Below are 20,779 nucleotides of genomic sequence, written 5' to 3'. Positions count from 1 at the left end.
TAAGGATGTGAATCTAAGAGCCCAAGGTCCCAGTCTGACTTCCTAACCACCACACCACAATGTCTTTCTCTCCCTGACAATGCTACAAATGAAGTATCCTTTCAGACAGACAGATGCTCGTTGGGTTGATCTTGAGATGATTGCAGAATAAATAAAAAATAAGCTTACAAATATTTCTTCACATAAATGCTTTTGCCCTGCACAAGTCTAATAATCAACTGTCTCTCTTGCAGATCTGGATTCTTCAACAAAAGCAGTGCCAATTTTCATCCCACCTTGCCAGATGTTCCTTTGACTGTGTTCAGCCTCTGACAAACTATGTTCAATCCGATGAACCCACCGGTTAACAGCTACATGGAACACTGCTACCTTCGGCCTCTCCATGGGCAAGGTCAACCTAGTGCCATGGTAGAAGGTCAGTGCGACTGAAAGAGCCACAAAGAGTTTCTACAACATCCTATTTAAGAGGGATTTTCAGATTTCTTAAGGCCTGGTATTTAGCAGGTTCTGACCAGTTCTGGAGAACCGGTAGCAGAAATTTTGAGTAGTTCTGAGAACCGGTAAATACCACCTCTGAGTGGCCCCACCCCCATCTATTCTCTGCCTCCCAAGTCCCAGCTGATCAGGAGGAAATGGGGATTTTGGAGTAACCTTCCCCTGGAGTGAAGAGGGAATGGAGATTTTACAGTATCCTTCCCCTGGAGTGAAGAGGGAATGGAGATTTTAGTATCCTTCCCCTGCCACGTCCACCAAGCCACGCCTACCAAGCCATCACACACCCACCAAGCCACACCCACAGAACCGGTAGTAAAAAAATTTGAATCCTACCACTGGGCTCTTTCCATGTCAGTTTGTCTAAGAGTCTAGGCAAGCTTGCAGTGGAAACCTTTTGTTGTGCGGTTCACTTCACGTTGGATGCTAACCAAATCGATGAGTCTTCCTTAATGCTGAATGAGTCTAAAGTAGTGTCCCAGCATATACCAGATATATCGCATAGAGTATAGCCTGACAAGGAAGAATTTATATTAGAGGTAATCTAGATCTTGCTGACGGTAATGTTATGGCAGAGGAAAGAGATTGCAAGAGTTTGTTTGCGTCATAGTTAGAAGCAAGTACAAAAGACCCCATCATAATTTTTGTCTTTAGCAGGAGAATGTTATTGCTCGTGCAAGACAGAATGTCATCCTACACACAAGGAAGAGATATCAAAAGTAGAAAAAAAATCTTTTAGGGAAATAAACCTCAGAGGTCATTCCTCTATCCTCACCTCCATACCAAAAACAGCTTAGTGAGGAAAGGAAGATGGGGGGGGGGTAGGGAAATATAGAACTGGTGAAATAAAATGAAATGGAACAAAATTGTATTCTACAATGCAACCATTTGTGGTACATCTGGCTTGCTAATTATAATAGCCAAATGGGATTGCTGTGTTCAGAACTAGTGGGAAAAGCCAATTTTATGCCTCATTTGTAAATTCCCAGATGTATTTATCCAACTACTGATGGAAATAGATTGTCAAACTAAGTGGTCTTTGGTTTTAACTAGCAGGTCATTTCTATGATGTCTCAATTTCCATGTTTCTGTCTACTTGTCTCACCCTTCTATCTCTTTCCCTCCATATCTACGGCTTGCTTTGTTTTGCCTCCCCTTCACAGGCATCAGTGATTTACCATACTATCACCAAACTAACTCAGTGGGGAATCACCACACCTACGGATTGGTACCTGGAGGTGAACATCCTTCTCATACTGATGGTAAGGGTTTTTTTAGGGGGACTGTGGGAAAATGGGAATCTTTAGCGGACATAGTTTATGAAATTATCAGCCAAGGATATATCCTCTTCCTCTCCCTAACAATAATGATTTTATCTAAGGCACCCCTTTCAGTTCACTCCATTTAATTTCCATATTGATGTGGGGGGTGAATTTCCTAGCAGATGAACCAGGGGTGAAATCTAGCAGGTTCTGACAGGTTCTGGAGAACTGGTAGCAGAAATGTTGAGTAGTTCAGAAGACTGGCAAATGCCACCTCTGCCTGGCCCCACAGTGAGGTGGGAATGGAGATTTTGCAATATCCTTCCCCCAGGAGTGGGGAGGGAATGGGAATTTTGCAGTATCCTTCCCATGGAGTGGGGTGGGAATGGAAATTTTGCAGTATCCTTCTCCTGCCATGCCACCAAGCCATGCCATGTCCAAGCCACGCCCACAGAACCGGTAGTAAAAAAAATTGGATTTCACCACTGAGATGAACTGCTACCTCCTTGGTCTCTACCGCTTCTGGGATGCCTCTGAAATGCCCTACTTAATTCCTCCTCGAAGAATTTTCTGTAGCCATATTGGAGAAGAAGACAAGTCTTACCTGCCTGAGAAATCATTTGGGTATCAAGGATGTGAATTGTTCCACGTGACAAATTAGACAATTAGTGGTTTTTGGATTTTTTTTTTCACATTTCCCCCCTGCTTTTTCTTTTTCTTTCTGAATTATTTTGATGGCAAAAGCATGTAGTATTGTAATTACTTTAAAATGAGCCGGTGAAATAAACAATCATGTTAGCGAACTAAAGTAAAACTTTGAATCATAATAATTGTGAAAAAATAGACAGACAAAATAGATAGATGATAGATAGATAGATAGACAGACAGACAGATAGATAGACAGACAGACAGACAGACAGACAGACAGACAGACAGACAGACATTTTAATATCCAAAATTTTATTGAAGAATTCATGGAACCATCTTGACAGATCTTATTGTGCATATATGTAAAATAAATTATATATTTATTTCCTTGTGAGAAATCCCTCAATTAGCAGCTCAAGGCCCTTAATAAATAAAATCCTTGTGGTATAATTTTATTTTATTTAATCAATTTATTTATATAATTTAAAAGTAAATACAATTATAGAATCAGTACAAAAGATAAGCCCTGTGGAGGTTTCTAAATTTAGGAATGTCAGTCTTTCAAAATTAATTTCTAAAAAGAATAGAAAAATAACCTTCTCTTTTATTTTGAAAGCCTGCTGTGTAAATATTGCAGTGAGAGAATTCCATCTGGTTATGGCTCAATAGAAAATCTAAGCCATATGCTTTATGCTGCTCCCTAAATAAAGACAGATCTTAGGCAAACTTTCATTTATCCAAACTTGAAGAAATTTCCAGGCAGGGAGTGTGATTTCTAGTTACTGTTATTTCTTTTGGACTCCCAGGTTGCCCAGCTTTGTGCTACAATCTGTACTATACGTTGCACTATCAATTAAGTTTGGATATTCCTTTCATCATCATTCTTTACAATGCTATTTTTAGTATTGTTTTATTATATATGTTCTTACTTATTTTTAGATCCTACGATACTCATTGTTTTTCTGCTGCATACATAGGTGCATGTAACAGTTCTACTATTAGCTATTTTACCATACCTTACCCTATGACTGTGATAAATTGATTTCATTGAACTCAATCAATCATCCTTCAGGTTTTGGACCAGAGGTAAGATGTAACCCAAGAATTAAGAAGTTCTATCTCAGAATGCCTCAAAATGCTTTGGAAACTGAAGTCGAGAACAGAGACTTTCTAAATGCTACAGCTTCTATCAGCCACTGCCAATGATGGGAACTATAATTCTGGCACATCCAAAGGGCTTTAGGTTTCCCATCCCATCTCAGGAAACTAGACAGATGAAGAAATGAATTTTCATATTTATCCATGTTTTTCTTATTTGTTTGTCAGCTTTATATCTTGCCTTTCTTTCAGGAGCTCAAGGAAACATATAGGTAGTCCCCCACTTACAACCATTTGTTTAGAGACCATTTGAAGTTACAACAGCGCTGAAAAAGTGACTTATGACCGGTTTTCACACTTACGTCCATTGCATCATTCCCATTGTCACATGATCAAAAATCAGATGCTTGACAACAGACATATCCCAGGATCATGTGATCGCCACTTGTAACCTCCCCAGCTGGCTTCTGACAAACAAAGTCAATGGGGGGGAGCCAAATTCACTTAATGACCGCATGATTCACTTAACAACTGAAGATTCGCTTAACAACTGTGGCAAAATGGTCATAAAATGAGCTACGACTCACTTGACTGTGTTGCTAAGCAACATAAATTTGGGGTTCCATTGTGGACATAAGTCAAGGATGACTTTTCTGCCCCTTCTCATTTTCCCCTCCAAGGGAATTCTTGTTGGTAGGTTGGGCTGAGAGAGAGAAACGCAAAGTTCCTCAGTGAGCTTCCATGGCTGAAGATAAGCTTGAACCTAGATCTCTTTAGTTCTACACCAGCCCTTTAACAGAGCTGGGATTCAGCCAGTTCAGGTCGGTTCAGGCAAACCGGTAGTTAAATTGCTGGCTGGCCCCTCCCTGCCCCTTCCAGGAGTCCCCATGTGCCCCATTTTGGCTCCCAGGTAAGTGCAGGGAGGCCTCCTAGGCCCAAAATGGGACATGGGGGGGGTGGCGTCTCCCCCTTGCCCTGTTTTCACTCCCAGGAGGCTTCAGGGAGGCCTACTAGGCCCAAAGTACGTCCAGCTTTTGCTCCCAGGGGAGTGCAGGAAGCCGAGTGCTGCCTGACACACTCCCTGGCCACGCCCACCCAGCCGGTCGTTAGGGCAGAGAACCGGTTTTTAAATTATTTGAATCCCACCATTGCCCTTTAACCACTGCATCACATTGCTTTCACCATGATCTAAGTCCTGGGATCTAAATCTCTCTTCCCAAGTAGAATCAATTCTTCTTTCATGGCAAAATTATATCCCTGGGATCTAGTTCATGCTTAGCAGGCTGAAGATCGCAGGGCCAATCCTTGCCATTTCCAATAAAGATTAGGAGAGAATCCTGCTTGAAACTAGAGGCAAAACATTGCCAATTCATACTAACAGTCCTGGGGCTGTTTGTCTCATTGGAGTTTCCTTTGTTCTTCCTGTGTTTCCCCAGGTAGTCGTTTTTCTACACCCCGGAGCACAGCAAAGCTGACCAAAAAGCGGGCCCTGTCCATCTCGCCACTCTCAGATGCCAGCATTGATCTGCAAACTGTCATCCGCACCTCTCCCAATTCTCTGGTGGCTTACATCAACTCTCGCTGTGCTTCAGCTGGGGGCTCCTATGGGCACCTCTCCATCGGTGCTGTCAGGTAGAGACATGTTATTCAGGTAGACAGCCTTCAGAGACTGCAACACCAATTGCTGACTAGCATAGGAAGTTGAAGCCCTCTTAGTTTAAAATAGATGTATTTATTTATTTAGAAAATTTATGTTGCCGCCTATGTTGCACATGGTGAATCAAGGCACATGGTGAATCAAGGATATGAAAACGCCATATAAAAGAAATAAAAATAATAAAAATAAAAATAAATAATAATAACAACAACCACCCCCGGCAACAGCACACATTCATACTAGCCATGTAATGGGCTCCATCCCACTCTGGGTTTCCCCGGCCCGCTGGCAGAACCACGACTTCAGGGCCTTCTGAAAGAGTGTTAGAGTGGTGCCCAATCTAATCTCCAGAGGAATGATGTTCCAGAGAGAGGGGGCCACCACAGAAAAGGCTCTTCTTCTGGGTCCCTTAGGGACTTACACTTATTATGCAGAACGATTCACATCTTCCCAAAGTGACACTAGGTGCCTTACTAAAGTCACTCTGTAGCAGAACCAAGCCAAGATTGATCATTTGGCCTTTGTTGAAAACTCCATCCCAAAACTCTTAACATGAGACATCCACAGAAATGGATAGGCAGGTAGGACTAACCAAGGTCATCTTAGTATTTTACCCCTCAATTTTCCAACCCTTTAGATTGGACTGAATTTCTTTGTTGATTTAAAAAAAATCTAATCCATGTTTTCAAAACACTAGCTATGAGGGGGAAAAGTCTGTTTACAGAGTCAGCCTATTGCCCCCAACAATCTGGGTCCTCATTTTACCAGCCTCAGAAGGATGGAAGACTGAGTCAACCTTGAGCCAGTCAGGATCGAACTGCTGGCAGTGGGCAGAGATAGCCTGCAATACTGCAATCTAACTATTGTGCCACCACAGCGCAGAGTCCATGAAGTTACTTTTTTTTCCCCCACCACACAGTCACCCTTTTAGTTGCACTGCCGTGAAAGACGCAACCCTTGTTACGCTTGTAAAACTTGGCAAATGAATTCTTGTGAGGCAAGTGCTTATGCTTTTTCTCATCCCCACAGCCCTTCACTTGGGTTCCAGAAACCTCAAGGCATGTCCTTTGGCCACAACCCCACAACAGTTCCCTGTGGGCCTCATGAACACGTGACTGGCCGGCCGGGGATGATGCACCATATGCCACCCCCTCGTGGGATGCTGAAGCACTGCCAGGTAAGAAGGTGCCCACCCAGCCCTTTGAGACCTGTCACCCTAAAACAGGCAGATATCTTATGCCTCGAAGATAGCAACTTCTAACTTGTTATGCGGAACATCGGGACCTGCAGAAAAGAGACAGAGGAGAGAAAAACCTGCCATTACCAATATTTAAAACTCCTAGGGGTGCCCTATCACACTTAGAAAGATCTGTTGAATGAGTTTGGGAGAGGAAGATGGGGGGGCTGTGGAGACTAAGGGGACAGTGTTTGGGGCTGGGGCTATAGTTGGAGGGGGTGCCATCACCTGGAGCTCTCGCCGTCTCTCTCCCACAGCTGAAGTCAGAGTCCAGCCTGGGCAGCCCGCTGGATGCCCTGAGCACCAAGTGCCTGGAGGAGTGCTCGGAGGGTGACATTTCCAGCCCTGCCTCTACGGGGACACAGGTAACAGCAGGCCTCAGCAATGTGCTCACAGGCCCACAGATGCACCCCCTCTCCCCACCCATAGCCTGGGGACCGGCTCACAGGGTTGAAAAGGAGGAAGAGAATGAACAGGATGTCAGACCATTCTCTCTCAGAGGCAGTGTTACACAACCATGTTGGTGTGATTTTCTTTTCCCCCCCTGAATATCCATAGCTCACAGGTGGTTAGATTAATCACAGTAGGATCATTATACACCAGTGGTGGCTAACCTTTTTGTTGTTGTGTGCCAAAAGCATACACGCACATTAGCGTTTGCGTACATGCACACCCATAATGCAATGAGTGCATGATACCCCCGCGTGCTCCCCCCCGCGTGGATGCATGCCAACCCCCCCATGTGCACCATGCGCATGCGTGCAGGTCCCATCACGCTCCAACCTCGCAGGCGTGCGCCCCTTTGTGCGTCCCACACCCGCAAACCTCGCAGTCCCCTGCCCCTTGTGCATGCACGCACGACCCCCCTCCCCCCATGCATGCACATGTGCCTCCCACATGCATCTTGTGCATGCGTGGCCGAGATCCGAAAACTAGCTGGCTGGCGGGAGGTGCACACACATGCGCGGTAGAGCAGAGCTGGGTCGACGGCTCGGGTGCCTGCAGAGAGGGCTCTGTGGCACGTTTGCCATAGGTTCGCCATAACGGTTATACACCATCGCTACTTTTACCTGTTTAATGATGGAGAGCCACTTTGGACATGGGAAAAGTCTACCTGTGGATCAAAACTGTGCACAGCCTTCTTTATAGGAAGGTTGGAGCGATTTCTTATGTTGGGATTCTTTCATGTGACAAAAAAAAAAAATCAGAAATATTACAGATAAAAAACATATTGTGTGAAGGAGAGCAACAGTTCTACATGTGCAGCTTATCCATAGGAAGTGCCCCATAGGAGAAAAATCCCACCATGAGTACCCAGAAGGGCTTGAGTAGTTGGTTGGCACCTGTTCCGGCTGAAACATCTGTATCAGGGGTGCAGTTACCCCGAGAGACAGCCAACAGAAGACATTCTACAGTGACTGTTACTATACTATTATTTAGGACTGCAGTTAAATCAGCAGTGGTATGGTGAGAGATCAGTTCCTTAATCCAACCGTGAAAGAAACCTACCCCTGCAAATAAGTTATGTTTTCACTCCATTTATTCATTCATTGTGCTCACTGGCACCTCCTTAAATCAAACATATCTTTTCCTGGGGTCACGTGATGCTGAGACACAAGCCCGAGATTCGGCTTCTTTAAGAACTTGCTGTCAAGTGTAACAGGCAACACAGGTTCCGGATTGCATTCTTCTCTCGAAATCACAGCCCTGTGAAATGCATTAGAAGCAATCTGATTCTGCCATTCAATAGGCAACGATCACCCAGGATCCTTACCTAGCCTCACTCCCTGGGATGCCCTGGACAGAATCAGAACCTTTTTACATACCGAACATGTGCTGAACTAGTAAATGATGGCTCCTCATTCTGCCCTCAAATCTTCACATCAGCCATGTTACATACAAATTAAATAAAATGAAATGAAAATGTGGTGGGTAAGAAGAGACCAAGATGACACTCAAGACCACGGAACCTTTGTTAGAGTGTAAAGTGGGGAGAACTATCTGTTCTCTTTTGGTGAATTGAAGTGAAAGAAAATTTCCAGTGGATTTTCCCAGAGTATCTTTGAATATGCATTTTATTTCCACCCCAGGACCCCTTACTAAGTGTTCTTGATCCACGAGATGAATTGGAGAAGGAAGACGGGAAGGTGGAAGCTGAAGCAGTTTATGAGACCAATTGCCACTGGGAAGGATGCACCAAAGAGTTTGACACTCAAGAACAGCTAGTGCATGTGAGTTGACAGGGTAACAAGGGGGTCTTTAAATAAACTGGAAAAGCCCGTGTCCCAATATTCTACTTGAAATACATCTCAGAAAGAGGCCTATTTTATTTTTATATAGTTTTCTGGCAAGAGGGAAGGATGAATATCAGTGCTTGGTACTCAACTGCTTTGAAACTCATCAAATTTGGTACTCAATGCATTTTGACAGGGATATTTTGTCACGATGCTCATCGTTCGTTTGTTACTCAACACACAAACTAGAACTTGTCTGTGTCAGCTGCCTTGTGACTCACTACATTATTCCTTATGGGAAAAATGTGTTTGGTACTCATTGTGCCTCCCAGAACCAATTGACAATACTGAGGTACCTCCGTATTAACAATCAGTAATAATAGAGAATTCTGTTGGCAGTCCTGCCTTCGTATGACATCACTGCACATGGATTGGCATTCTTACAGTCCTGTGGTTGGCTGCAGATCTATTGATTAATAGAATAATAGAATAACAGAGTCGGAAGGGCCCTTTGAGGGCTTCTAGTCCAACTCCCTTCTCAAGCAGGAATCCCTATAGCATTAAATGGTTGTCCAATCACTTCTTAAAAACATCCAATGTTGGAGCACCCACAATTTCTGGTGGCAAGTTGTTGCACTGATTAATTGTTCTAAATGTAAGGAAATTTCTCCTTAGTCACAACGTATGGTTGTGACTACTGCAACATTCATTTGCCTGAGAAAGTGACACCAAAGTGAGTCTCCTGGGTCTGCTGCGTAAGTCTAGATGGCTTTAATAGGGGAATTATGATGAAGGCATTAAGCATATTCACAGAATTATAGTATGCTTAGTACACCAACTGATGTTTACGGTGTGAGTTGGCCCTGTGTTACGTTCCTCATCTCTATTCAAAGCTAAGAGATAGTTAAAGATCCTAAAAACCTTTCATATGTGTGAAAAATTGTCACTTCTTTCTAGCTGGTAAGAATATTTTTATTAATACATAAGATCCAGTGGTGGTATTCTGCCGGTTCTAACCGGTTCGGACGAAGCGGTAGCGGCGGCGGCGGTAGGCTCCACCCACCCGCCTGGACGTCATCACGTCCCATTTTTGACATTCTGCGCGTGCGCAGAAGGTCTTGCGCATGCGCGGAGGTGGCTTGTGCGGCGTAGCGAGCGTGCTCACATTTGCAAACCAATAGCGAAGGTAAGTGAATACTGCCACTGATAAGATCACACAAATTTGTCAAGTCAGTGCTCTTTATTTCCATTAAGACTTACTGTACATGCAATATGCCATTTTTTCCTCACAACAGTTCTATAGAATAGGTTAGATTAAGAAATATTTTACTTTCCCAAGGAGCTTCATGGCTGAGCAGAGCAACATTATCATTTTTTATCTTGTTTTATCATTTTCTTTTATTAATTACCTTCCCAATAGTTCTGTAAGCCATATACCACAATGCAGCAAACAAGCCAAAAAGACAAAACAAAGAATATTGTAAAATATCCAGTACATTAACCCAGAAAGGGTTAATATACAGTATTATAGTAAAAGGGATGCAAGAATCATACTGATATGTGTACTGAAATGTTGAATTACATGTGTGTAAAACAAAAGGGTTTCTCCCCCCCCCAATAATTTAATTTAATCTCCCTAGTTTTCAGTCCTACGTGCAATGGATGAACTCTAAAACAACTTCTCCTGTTCTCCTGAAGTCAGGGGAATTCTGAAATAGTCACTGCCCCTTAATTCTGGTCTCTGTGCTTCTTCTTCATCTCTAACATCACAGCATATTAACAATGAGCATATCCATGGGGAAAAGAAGGAATTTGTGTGTCACTGGCACGACTGCTCACGGGAACAACGACCCTTCAAAGCTCAGTACATGCTGGTCGTCCACATGAGGCGCCATACGGGAGAAAAACCTCATAAATGCACAGTAAGTAGGACAAGCACAAACGGCTGGCATTTGAGCTAGCTGACGTACCTAAAAAGAGAAGCAGGGTTGTTATTGCAAACAAGGCAAGGGAGGCAAGCAGCCAATGTGCATCATGCCGCTGTGACGCAAATGCCATCATCTTTGAATTTGCATCAGGCATCAGGATTGTAAGTACAGGCAGTCCTTCACTTACAGCCATAATTGAGCCACAATTGTTAAGTTGTGAGTTTTGCCCCCATTTTACCACCTTTCTTGCCTCGGTTGTTAAATGAAACACTGCAGTTGGTAAGTTAGTAGCTCGGTTGTTAAGTGAATCTGGCTTCCCCATTGTCTTCGCTTGTCAGAAGGTCGCAAAAGGGGATCACATGACCTTGGGACACAGCAATGGTCATAAATATGAACCGGTTGCCAAGCATTTGAATTTTGATCACGTGATCGTGGGGATCCTGCAAAGGCTGTAACGGTGAAAAACGGCCATAAGTCACTTTTTCAGTGCCGTTGTAACTTTGAATGGTCACTAAATTAACTGTTGTAAGTTGAGGACTACCTATACATAACTGATAAAATTTCCATCATGACATCACTGCACGTGGGTTGGCATTCTTACAATCCTATGGTTGGCTGAAGATCTGCTGATTAATAGAATAACAGAGTTGGAAGGAGCCTTGGAGGTTTTTTAATCCAAGCCCTTGCTCAAGCAGGAAGCCCTATAGCATTAAATGGTTGTCCAAACTCTTCTTAAAAACTTCCAGTGTTGGCGCATTCACAACTTCTGGAAGCAAATTGTTCCTCTGATTAATTGTTCTAACTGACAGGAAATTTCTCCTTAGTTCTAGGTTGCTTTTCTCTTTGATTAGTTTCCATCCTTGCTGCTTGTCCTACCCTCAGGTGCTTTGGAGAATAGCCAGACTCCCTCTTCTTTGTGGCAGCCCCTTACATGTTGGAACACTACTATCATGTCACCCCTAGTCCTTATTTTCATTAAACTAGACATACCCAATTACATTAGATTAGATTAGAACATTTCCACATTATATTGTTTCTCCACTACAAACCTTCAACTCATGAACCTCGTTATCTTTCGCCTGCCTTGGAATACTGCCTCGGAATACTAACATGAGCCAAATATTGCTTCCACCATCTAACCAAAGCAGAGTCCTAAAATGATAGGTCAGTCAGTGCCACTATCGCTAAACTATTGCAATTCCTTGAAGAAACAAAAATCCCCTGCAAAAAAATAAACTGCAAACCCCAAGCCCACTCCACTCCAGTATTTTCAGTGCATGAAACATGTTTGGCCGTTATGCAAAAAACAAACAAAAACACCTCTCAGTTGTTAGGAAGGGCTGCTTTCCTTCCTATTAAGACATGATTCTTCCTGAGGAAGAGATCCCATTCAACGTTGTGATGCCAACATAACACCGTAATTTTGCAGCCAGGTGCTTTCCCCACTGACTGGAACCGTAACCGTAGGTGGCATTGAGGAATCTTTATCCATAGAGATGTGTGCAGGATAATAATCAGCTTCACTGATAAAGTTGCCCATGAAATCTACCAGACACCTAGAATCGGGAGGCAGGTTAAGGCAAGAATTTCAGTACACAAGGAAATATTTTAACCTGGCTAAACCACAAAGTGGGCTTTGAGGGAAATTCTACCATGCAGTGAACCTCTCTCCTTGCTTTTATTTTACAGTTTGAAGGCTGCAATAAGGCCTACTCACGGCTGGAGAACCTCAAGACCCACTTGCGCTCCCATACTGGCGAGAAGCCTTACGTTTGTGAGCACGAAGGCTGCAATAAAGCTTTCTCTAACGCTTCTGACAGGGCCAAGCACCAAAACCGGACACATTCCAATGAGGTATGGACAACTGCTTGAGGTAAGCCTTGACTATAACGGAGGTAGATGGACTCCCAAAAGGAGGCCCACAATTTGGTATTGGGTGTATATTACCTTGTCAAAAAAAGGTTTTTAAAAAAGGTAAAGAAGCATTCTCCGCCCCGAAGGTATCTGTACCCTAATGGCCTGTCTGTCTTCTGGCAGAAACCCTATGTCTGTAAGATCCCCGGCTGCACCAAACGCTACACCGATCCCAGCTCACTGCGGAAACATGTCAAGACAGTGCATGGGCCAGATGCTCACGTCACCAAGAAGCACCGTGGAGACACTGTACCCACCAGTCGGACTCTGGCTCTCCATGGTGACATGAAGCAGGAGAAAGATAGTGAGGTCAGGAAGGAAGAGGGCAAACTCATGGTACCTGATTCTAATTTGGTGAGCAGCATGGGGTAGAAATGGAGAGAAGGGTGGGAGAAGAGGACATTGGACTGTAAGGGGTGCTTGACGGGCAGGTTGGGCTGATACTGAGGTCGCATTTAGGGGCAGACTTTCTTGAATTCAGGGAACACATCAAAGGACAATTCCCACCACATTGACTCAGTATGTATTGTACAGCAAAAGCAAAGATGTGTGAAATGTTCTTGAATGAACATCTCCACATATGGAAAGCAGATCTGAAGACAAGAAAGGGAAATCAAAGCGCTTTGTTCTCCACATCTGAACTGCGTATGTCCAGAAATTGGTACTGTATGTTTGCGTCATCCCAAACATCTTTTTTGTGTTAAATAAAAACACAGGTTAATCTTCATGGTTATAAAGGGAGAAGGGGCTTGAAAGCATATGCCACCTTCAACAGCAAGAGAAATTTAAATCAGATTTCTTATAATCGGGGTGTAACAGCTGAGACTTATTGCAATGTAGCAAACGCCTACAGTTAATAGAAGCAGAATTTGTGGTGCAAAACCATCACACACACCCAAAGCTGCACAGTTCACCAATTTTAATTCTTCTATGTGTGAAACTCAAATTATTTTGCCTTGGAATTTTTTGTTAAATCTGTGGCAGTTTTAGGGCAACTATAAATCCTTGGGCATAAATGTGTGTCATGTCATCCTTGTCACAAGTGTACTTATCTCCAAAGAGAGGAGAGAGAAAATTGGTTTTAAACTGCAGAATAAGATGAGGTCATCTCGAAGGTTAGCTTCAAGATCAAACAATGAGCAATGCTGAAACCGGTAGCCGTTTCATGTATTCAGTAGCAGCTGTCTATCAAGACTGACACTGAGCCTCCTTTTTCACAAAACTTTGGCTTGCCGCCCAAGGCACACCTTAAGAAAGAATGTGAAATAGTTAGCGCAGAAAGCAAACTTGAGCTGAAACCATCACTTCAATAAGATGCTTCTGTATTTCCACCTCCACCCAGAAGCCGCAGCCCAGCCCTGGGGGTCAATCGTCCTGCAGCAGCGAACGCTCCCCTTTGGGCAGCGCTAATAATAACGACAGCGGCGTGGAGATGAACGCAAATGCGGGGGGAAGCTTAGAGGACTTGTCCGCGCTGGAGGAACCATCTGAGCCCATGGGAACCTCTGGGCTCTCAGCACTGCACAAGCTGGAGAACCTGCGCATTGACAAACTCAAGCAGTTGCGTAAGCCCCTCTCAATGAAGGGGGTCAAACTTCCTTCCATCCCCGGGGCAGGTAAGTGGGGAAAGTTTGGAACTTTCATGGCCACTAGAAGGCAATGAAATGAACCACATCACCGCCAACATGGCTATTCAAGCAATTCCAGCTGGGGGAGCTGGAATTCCCGTTTTTTTTGGGGGGGGGGAGACATTTTTAGGAGGGAAGCAAAAGCTCTCTTCCAAGCACCATCTTGAAGGACAGTCTTCTTCCTTTCATTCTTCTTCCTTCCCTTCACTATTGTCCCTAAATTTTGCCTCCTTTTCCGGATCCTTTTCTTAGTAAAAATCACTTGGAACGAGTAAATCTTCCAGGAGGTTCTGAATCTATTAATTTGCGTTGATTTATTTCATTGCCTCCAAACCAGAAGAGAGATTCTTTGTGGGAACCCTAAAACAGTTGAGTAATTATTTAGAACCAAGATCCAATGTTGAGCAGGCTTTGGATAAGTTTAAAGCTGGAGAAGTATCGATGCAGTGGGAAAGAGAGAAAGGGGTGGGGGTGGGAGATGATCTGCTCTGCTTATTGATAAATCTTTGGAATTTATTTTAAAAATCGCAAAACAGATGGCCTGCAGGCTGTGTCCTTTTAATTGCTTACTTTGACTTTTTTTGCAGGTCCTGCAAGAGAGATGCCTGGCTTGTGCGGGGGCCCCTCTACAGCGGCTTCTCACCGGCGCGTTATGGAGCTCTCATCCAGTGACCTGCCTTCACTAACTGTGGCAGGAGACCGACGAGGTAGCACTACCAGCACTGTCAGTTCGGCCTACACCGTCAGCCGTCGCTCTTCCATGGTATCACCCTATCTGCCAGCCGGGGGTGCCCCCAATGGATTAGGCCCACCGGATATATATGACTCCATATCCCCCGATGCCTCAAGACGTTCTAGTGAGGCCAGCCATTGCGGAGGACTTCCAGGGCTGGGTAACCTCACTCCAGCCCAGCAGTACCGCCTCAAGGCCAAATATGCCGCAGCAACGGGTGGGCCACCTCCTACCCCTCTCCCCCATATGGACAGAGCCGCTCAGTCAAATCTCGTAGGGGATTATTCTAGCTCGTGCTTGCCTCCTTTTGTGCATGAGCACAGCACAAACGATTACCATGGTTACAGCAGCACTGGCATTCTCCATCCCCACCTGAGCCACAGCGGCCGGCGAGCCAGCGACCCCACGCAGGCAGTGGCAGAGGCCCATCCGGTTCCACGAGTGCAAAGGTTTAAAAGCCTCAGCAACATGAGCCCGGCAAGTGCAGGGAGACCTGGTGGACAAGTGACGGGGGGCACCGAGGCCAACCTTCCCCACCATCTCTTCTCCCCACGGCCACCAAGCATCAGCGAGAATGTTTTTTTGGAAGCCGCTGCTATGGAGAGCACCATCCCGGCTGGGGAGCCGGAGGTGCTGGAGATGGAACCTTATCTTACCTACCAGGAGCGGAACTACCCATACCAAGCAACGGCCATGGAGCTGCAGAGCAATCTCGCTCATCGAGGCACCTTGAAGCTGGTGGGTGATTTACAAATGAGTCCAGTGACCCACGAGCAACTAGAAGGTGGTTTTGAGCAACCAGACTACATCCAGTCTCAGTGCCAGATGAACGTGGCTTTCCACACTGCACGGCAGTGGGACAGCAACAACTCAGGGATAAATCCTGCATCACTCCCTGGCATGGGGCAGTGCCACTCCACCCAGTATTCAATCCCTGAAGCTAAGCCCATGGGAGCAGAGCCTGCCAACCATGGCCGACAGGGGACATTCCAGTTTGGCCAGGCACATATTAAAGCCGAGCAACAGTTCCAACCAGCCACGGCTGCTCTTGCCTCCTGCCAGAGCATGAAGCAGGCGTTATACAACCAGTCTCAACCAGTCTGTGGAGATGGCGGATATCATCCCGAAAACCAGCAGAGCTCTTGCTATGGTGTGGGGCAGCCCCCGAGCAGGAGATCCCAGACCCCGATGTTGCAAGTCAAAGAGATGATGGTACGGAGTTATGTGCAATCACAGCAAGCACTGATGTGGGGGGAGCAGCCGGCCAGCAACGTCATGGATGGCACAGAGAACGGGCACAACCAGCAACACCAGCCTTACCCTGGTGTAAAGTATCCAAGCTACCCTGCCAGGCCATCTCCAGCTATGGAAAACAAAGCACTTTCAAGCCCCAACAGCCAGTGTTATAATCCAAGGATGGTCCCACATCCACCTGGTGGACCAAAGCCACTGAACCGTCAAAGCAACTTGAGCTATCAAGCTAGCCCTTCTTATGAAACCCCCGGTGATGGTGGCTCCCACCATATGATGCGCTTACCCCCTCTTCACGGTCCTGAAGAAACAGGCTTTCCCATCCCAATGCACGTGCCGTTGAGCAAAGCTTCTGGGCACAAGTTGATGAATACCCACCAGAGGCACCATCAGCCCCCCAGCTGCGTGGCTGAGGATCCCGGTGGGCCTTATGCTCCTGGGCTGGAGGCCCCTAAATCTGACTCTTTCTCTTATCTGCCAGAGGAGCAGGTGTCTAATAGTTTGGACACTCTGGACTTAGAAAACACCCACTTGGACTTCACTGCCATCCTTGATGACACAGAGGCCCTTAGTCCTACCCCACCTGGGGGCCCGACCAACATGGCGGTGGGGGATATGAATTCCATGCTGAACTCATTGGCAGGGGAGAACCAGTTCCTTAATACCCTTTCCTAGTATGTTTAGACAAGGCTCTGATGACGAAGACTGCTATTTATCAGAATCAGGCTGATATGAGAGACAAGCATGACTCTTACTGGGCCGAACTCACTGAGGAGAGAGCTGATTCTAACTAGTAACCTCCAGGTTCCTTGGTACAAAATAGCATTTTTTTTTTAATCCTTATACACCCTAGATAAGCTGATCTGCTGATCGGATGGGCTGAAAGATGGGCAGCTAATGGGAAAGGAAGTGTGTCTCTCCCAGGCCCTTAGTGAGAAAAACAGAACTCAGGGCTACCTAGATTTTTATCTATGGTCATTCATCTCTTCTTCCCACTAAATCCTCTTTCCCAAAGAAAACCAGTATTTTTGATAAGCTTCCCAAGTGCCTCTTTTCAAATCTATTAAGAAACAAGAATGTTACAAAGCATTTCTTGCACAGTGCCTCAGAGTTTGTTGATAGGGTACGTTAAGTCTGTTATCGTATATATTGATAATACTTAGATATATATTTATAAAAGCAAGCTTAGATACATGCAGTGCTGCAAAAATGTGCAGAATTGTCACTTATTCATACATCTTTCCTGTAAAATACACAGAGGAGGAAAGACATCTGGAGGAACAGCATATTAAAACTGCCTCCGTTGCCACATGGAGTCTTTTAAGCATGATTGTAGAACCCTCCCAGATGCTGGAATATACATTGCACCCTCCTTGGCTTTTGACCATGTTGGTTTGGGCTAATGAGTCCAGCAACATCTGGAGGACGAGAACAGTCCCACCCTTGGAAGTTGCTGAGTCTCGGGTCATATCCCAATACATAATACTTCACATTCAGCTCCATTCCCACATTTCAGCTCCCAATTTGCCAAGCTAGCAAAAGTTAACCTGGCATTTCTAAGTACCACCAATATATCTTTTGCCATAAACTCCCACCCGGTAATTACTGCTATTATAAAACCCGAAATATAAAATAAAAGTACAATGCTAGGAAGGTGCTCATCTTCTGTTCTCCTGCCAGAACTCTTGCCTTAATTATTTTTGCCTACCTAACAGTTTCACACATGCCTCCCCCTCCTCTTATAGCACCTGGCCATACTACAACAAAGGTCCCCTCTGCAGTGTGTTGTAGATTTAAGGGCCAGCTATAGTTATGAGTATGACTTGCTCAGTTGGAATGTGGTTTGAGGACGTATGGAAAATTTATGCTCATGATTCCATACAGAGAGGAGTTCCATGTGTGTATTTTTTGAGGGCTGGGATAAATATGTTTTAGACGTAGGTTTGAAAAAAGCTAGATGATCATGTGGGAGGCATATGTTTGCAAATACATTCGTCAGGGAACTGGATGTTGCTGTGGTGCCCATTCAGTGTGAAAAGATTTGTAATGCCACATATTGGGCAGGGGTGGGTTCTAATTTTTTTTACTACCGGTTCTGTGGGCGTGGCTTATTTTGTGGGTGTGGCTTGATGGTCATGTGACAATTCTTTAGGATTTAATAATAATAATAATAATAATAATAATAATTTTATTTCTATACCGCCCTTCTCCCGAAGGACTCAGGGCGGTGTACAGCCAATTTAAAAACACAAGACACAACAATAATTAAAAATTAAAATAATTAAATAGATTAAAACCCCAAAAATTTAAAATACCCCAATTTAAAATTATTTAAAATTATTAAGTTGATAGCAGAGGTACTGGTCTATCAGGCTTTTAACTGCTTGCAGACCTGTACCCGTCTACCCATTTATTTTTGCAGGCACCAGTCTACTCATGTATTTTTGCAGGCACCGGTCTACCACCAAATTGCCTTTTACCACTGATCAGCTGTAGGGCAGCCCTTTGAAGCTCCACGACAAGAGTTTAAATAGTTTTTCCTTATAGCCCATCAGCTGGGACTCAGGAGGCAGCAATAGATTGGGGGTGGGGCCAAATAAAAGGTAAGAATAGGGGCGGGGGGGGCAGAACCGGTTCAGTGACACCATATCGTCACTGCTACCGGCTCGACGGAACTGGGAGGAACCGGGAGGAACCCACCACTGATATTGGGGAACAGTGAGAAACTAGGCAAAAAGAGAAACCACAAGCTTATCCACCACGTGCCACAAATAAACTCATATACTTTGCAGAAGGCTAAATGGAAAGTTGGACAAATTGGCACATTAAGAGTAAAATGCCTATAGAACAAAAGAATCTTCTTGTAAATTCAGATTAATTTATAAGAGAAAATAAACACCCAGCACGCAGTTCTCATTAATCCAGCCTACAGGTAAATTCCTCTTGATTCCAAATGAGCTAGGGCTGGTTGACACAAGCACATGCACTATTGGATTTCATAATACCTTTTATGATTTCAACCTGAAGTGATTATCATAGCAATTCATTGTGTTTGAAGCCATTTCTGAGCTCTTGGTCTTAAAGCTGTAATTGCCTGATCACGTATGCAAGCCACAACTTTATATGTACTTGAAAATCAATGTACATGCCTTAGGTAAAGGTAAAGGTTCCCCTTGCACATATGTGCTAGTTGTTCCCGATTCTAGGGGGCGGTGCTCATCTCCGTTACAAAGCCGAAGAGCCAGCGCTGTCCAAAGACGTCTCCATGGTCATATGACCAGCATGACTAAACACCAAAGGCGCACAGAACGCAGTTACCTTCCCACCAAAGGTGGTCCCTATTTTTCTACTTGCATTTTTTTTTTTTTACGCACTTTCAAACTGCTAGGTTGGCAGAAGCTGGGACAAGTAACAGGAGCTCACCCCATTACACGGCACTAGGGATTCAAACCGCTGAACTGCCGACCTTTCGATCGACAAGCTCAGCATCTTAGCCACTGAGCCACCGTGCCTTACATGTCTTAGATTCTGACAAAATATCCCACCCACTGGGCTGCTGAAAGTAGAAATTTGGCCACAAGGGCAATGCTACATTGTCATGATTGCTCCCTTAATTTGAAAACCTGTGAAACTGAACGAATTATTACAATAAGGAAAATCCGAAATACTGTGTTAAAGATAGCAATAGCACTTAGACTTATATACCACTTCACAGTGCTTTACATTCCTCTCTAAGGGGTTTACAGAGTCAGCATATTGCCACTAACAATCTGGGTCCTCATTTTACCGACCCCAGAAGGATGGAAGACTGAGTCAACCTTGAGTCGGTCAGAATCAAACTCGAGGTTGTGGATAGAGTTAGCTGCAATACTGCATTTTAACCATTGTGCCACCACAGCTCTCATATCAGGGAATCCCCAGAGAGATTCAGTATTGCATCTCCATCATGTATTGACTATACGCAGCAAATAATCTACTTTTGAATTTGTAAACAGAATAAATAGTTTCATATTTGCTCATTGAAAATATAACTTTGATATGCTTTTTAATATTTTTGCCATACACTAAGTAAAAATGAAATAAACTGGCCTAGAAGTTGGAGAAGCAACACAGCAGCACAGATCTTCTCAGACCATAAAGGCAGTCGGCAGAATTAGCCAGCAATACTGCATTCTAACCACTACGTCACCACAGTAGTTAGATAGCTCATTATCCACATTCAAGATAGTGTTTCCAGCTGTACACTGAGGAACAACCAGCCCTATTCTTTTAAAGTCCCAATTCATCCCATGCATCTGCCCAGTCTGAAAGAAACTTTGGCAACTCCTGCAATATTAATGGTGGTGTGAAAAAGAAACTCTCCCAACTGCTTCTTCTACAAAGGTCTCTTAGTTGCATGTTGATAACTTCAAATCTGGAGCACTTGAAAAGCACTTGAAATTCTTCAGGTACGCATTTATGTTAGATCAGATAAGACTTATCCAGCCTATTCTCTGCTTGCAACCATCCAGGAAGTAAAGCTACACGAGAGCCAAGAACATAATTTTGAATCTTACTCTTGTGGTCAGTCAGCAAACTTGTGTTCTTGCCCTCCTGGTTTTTCCAAATCCATATATAAGCAATTGGGCAAAGTGAAGTGTATTGACACAGAGGGTAGGGAAGCAGAATCATAACTTTAAAAATTTAATGGGGAATAT

General features: G+C 44.4%; 1 protein-coding gene across 1 annotated transcript; it reads left to right on the top strand.

The window, feature by feature from the left end:
* The first annotated feature begins 318 nt into the window (after positions 1-318).
* GLI1 (GLI family zinc finger 1) lies at positions 319-16,757 on the top strand. Its single transcript, XM_070934984.1, has 11 exons — positions 319-415; positions 1,656-1,754; positions 4,937-5,132; positions 6,187-6,334; positions 6,652-6,759; positions 8,485-8,625; positions 10,401-10,550; positions 12,246-12,410; positions 12,594-12,824; positions 13,813-14,086; positions 14,686-16,757. The coding sequence occupies exons 1-11, from the start codon at positions 319-321 to the stop codon at positions 16,755-16,757; spliced, it is 3,681 nt and encodes a 1,226-aa protein (XP_070791085.1).
* Positions 16,758-20,779: the final 4,022 nt, after the last annotated feature.

The sequence above is a fragment of the Pituophis catenifer genome, unplaced genomic scaffold (assembly GCF_029215685.1).
Source record: "Pituophis catenifer annectens isolate HBS135680 unplaced genomic scaffold, rPitCat1.0.hap2 SCAF_2, whole genome shotgun sequence".
NCBI classification, from domain to species: Eukaryota; Metazoa; Chordata; class Lepidosauria; order Squamata; family Colubridae; genus Pituophis; species Pituophis catenifer.
Note: the sequence above shows the minus strand (reverse complement) of the source record. Positions and strands in the feature narration are given on the sequence as shown.

What these genes read in the sequence shown, in the direction of transcription:
- GLI1 (XM_070934984.1), top strand. Translation starts at nt 319, where the DNA reads ATGTTCAATCCGATGAACCCACCGGTTAACAGCTACATGGAACACTGC. An exon ending in ACATCCTTCTCATACTGATG is followed by an intron (nt 1,755 to 4,936) that starts GTAAGGGTTTTT and finishes GTGTTTCCCCAG; the next exon opens with GTAGTCGTTTTTCTACACCC. An exon ending in CTCAAGAACAGCTAGTGCAT is followed by an intron (nt 8,626 to 10,400) that starts GTGAGTTGACAG and finishes CTAACATCACAG; the next exon opens with CATATTAACAATGAGCATAT.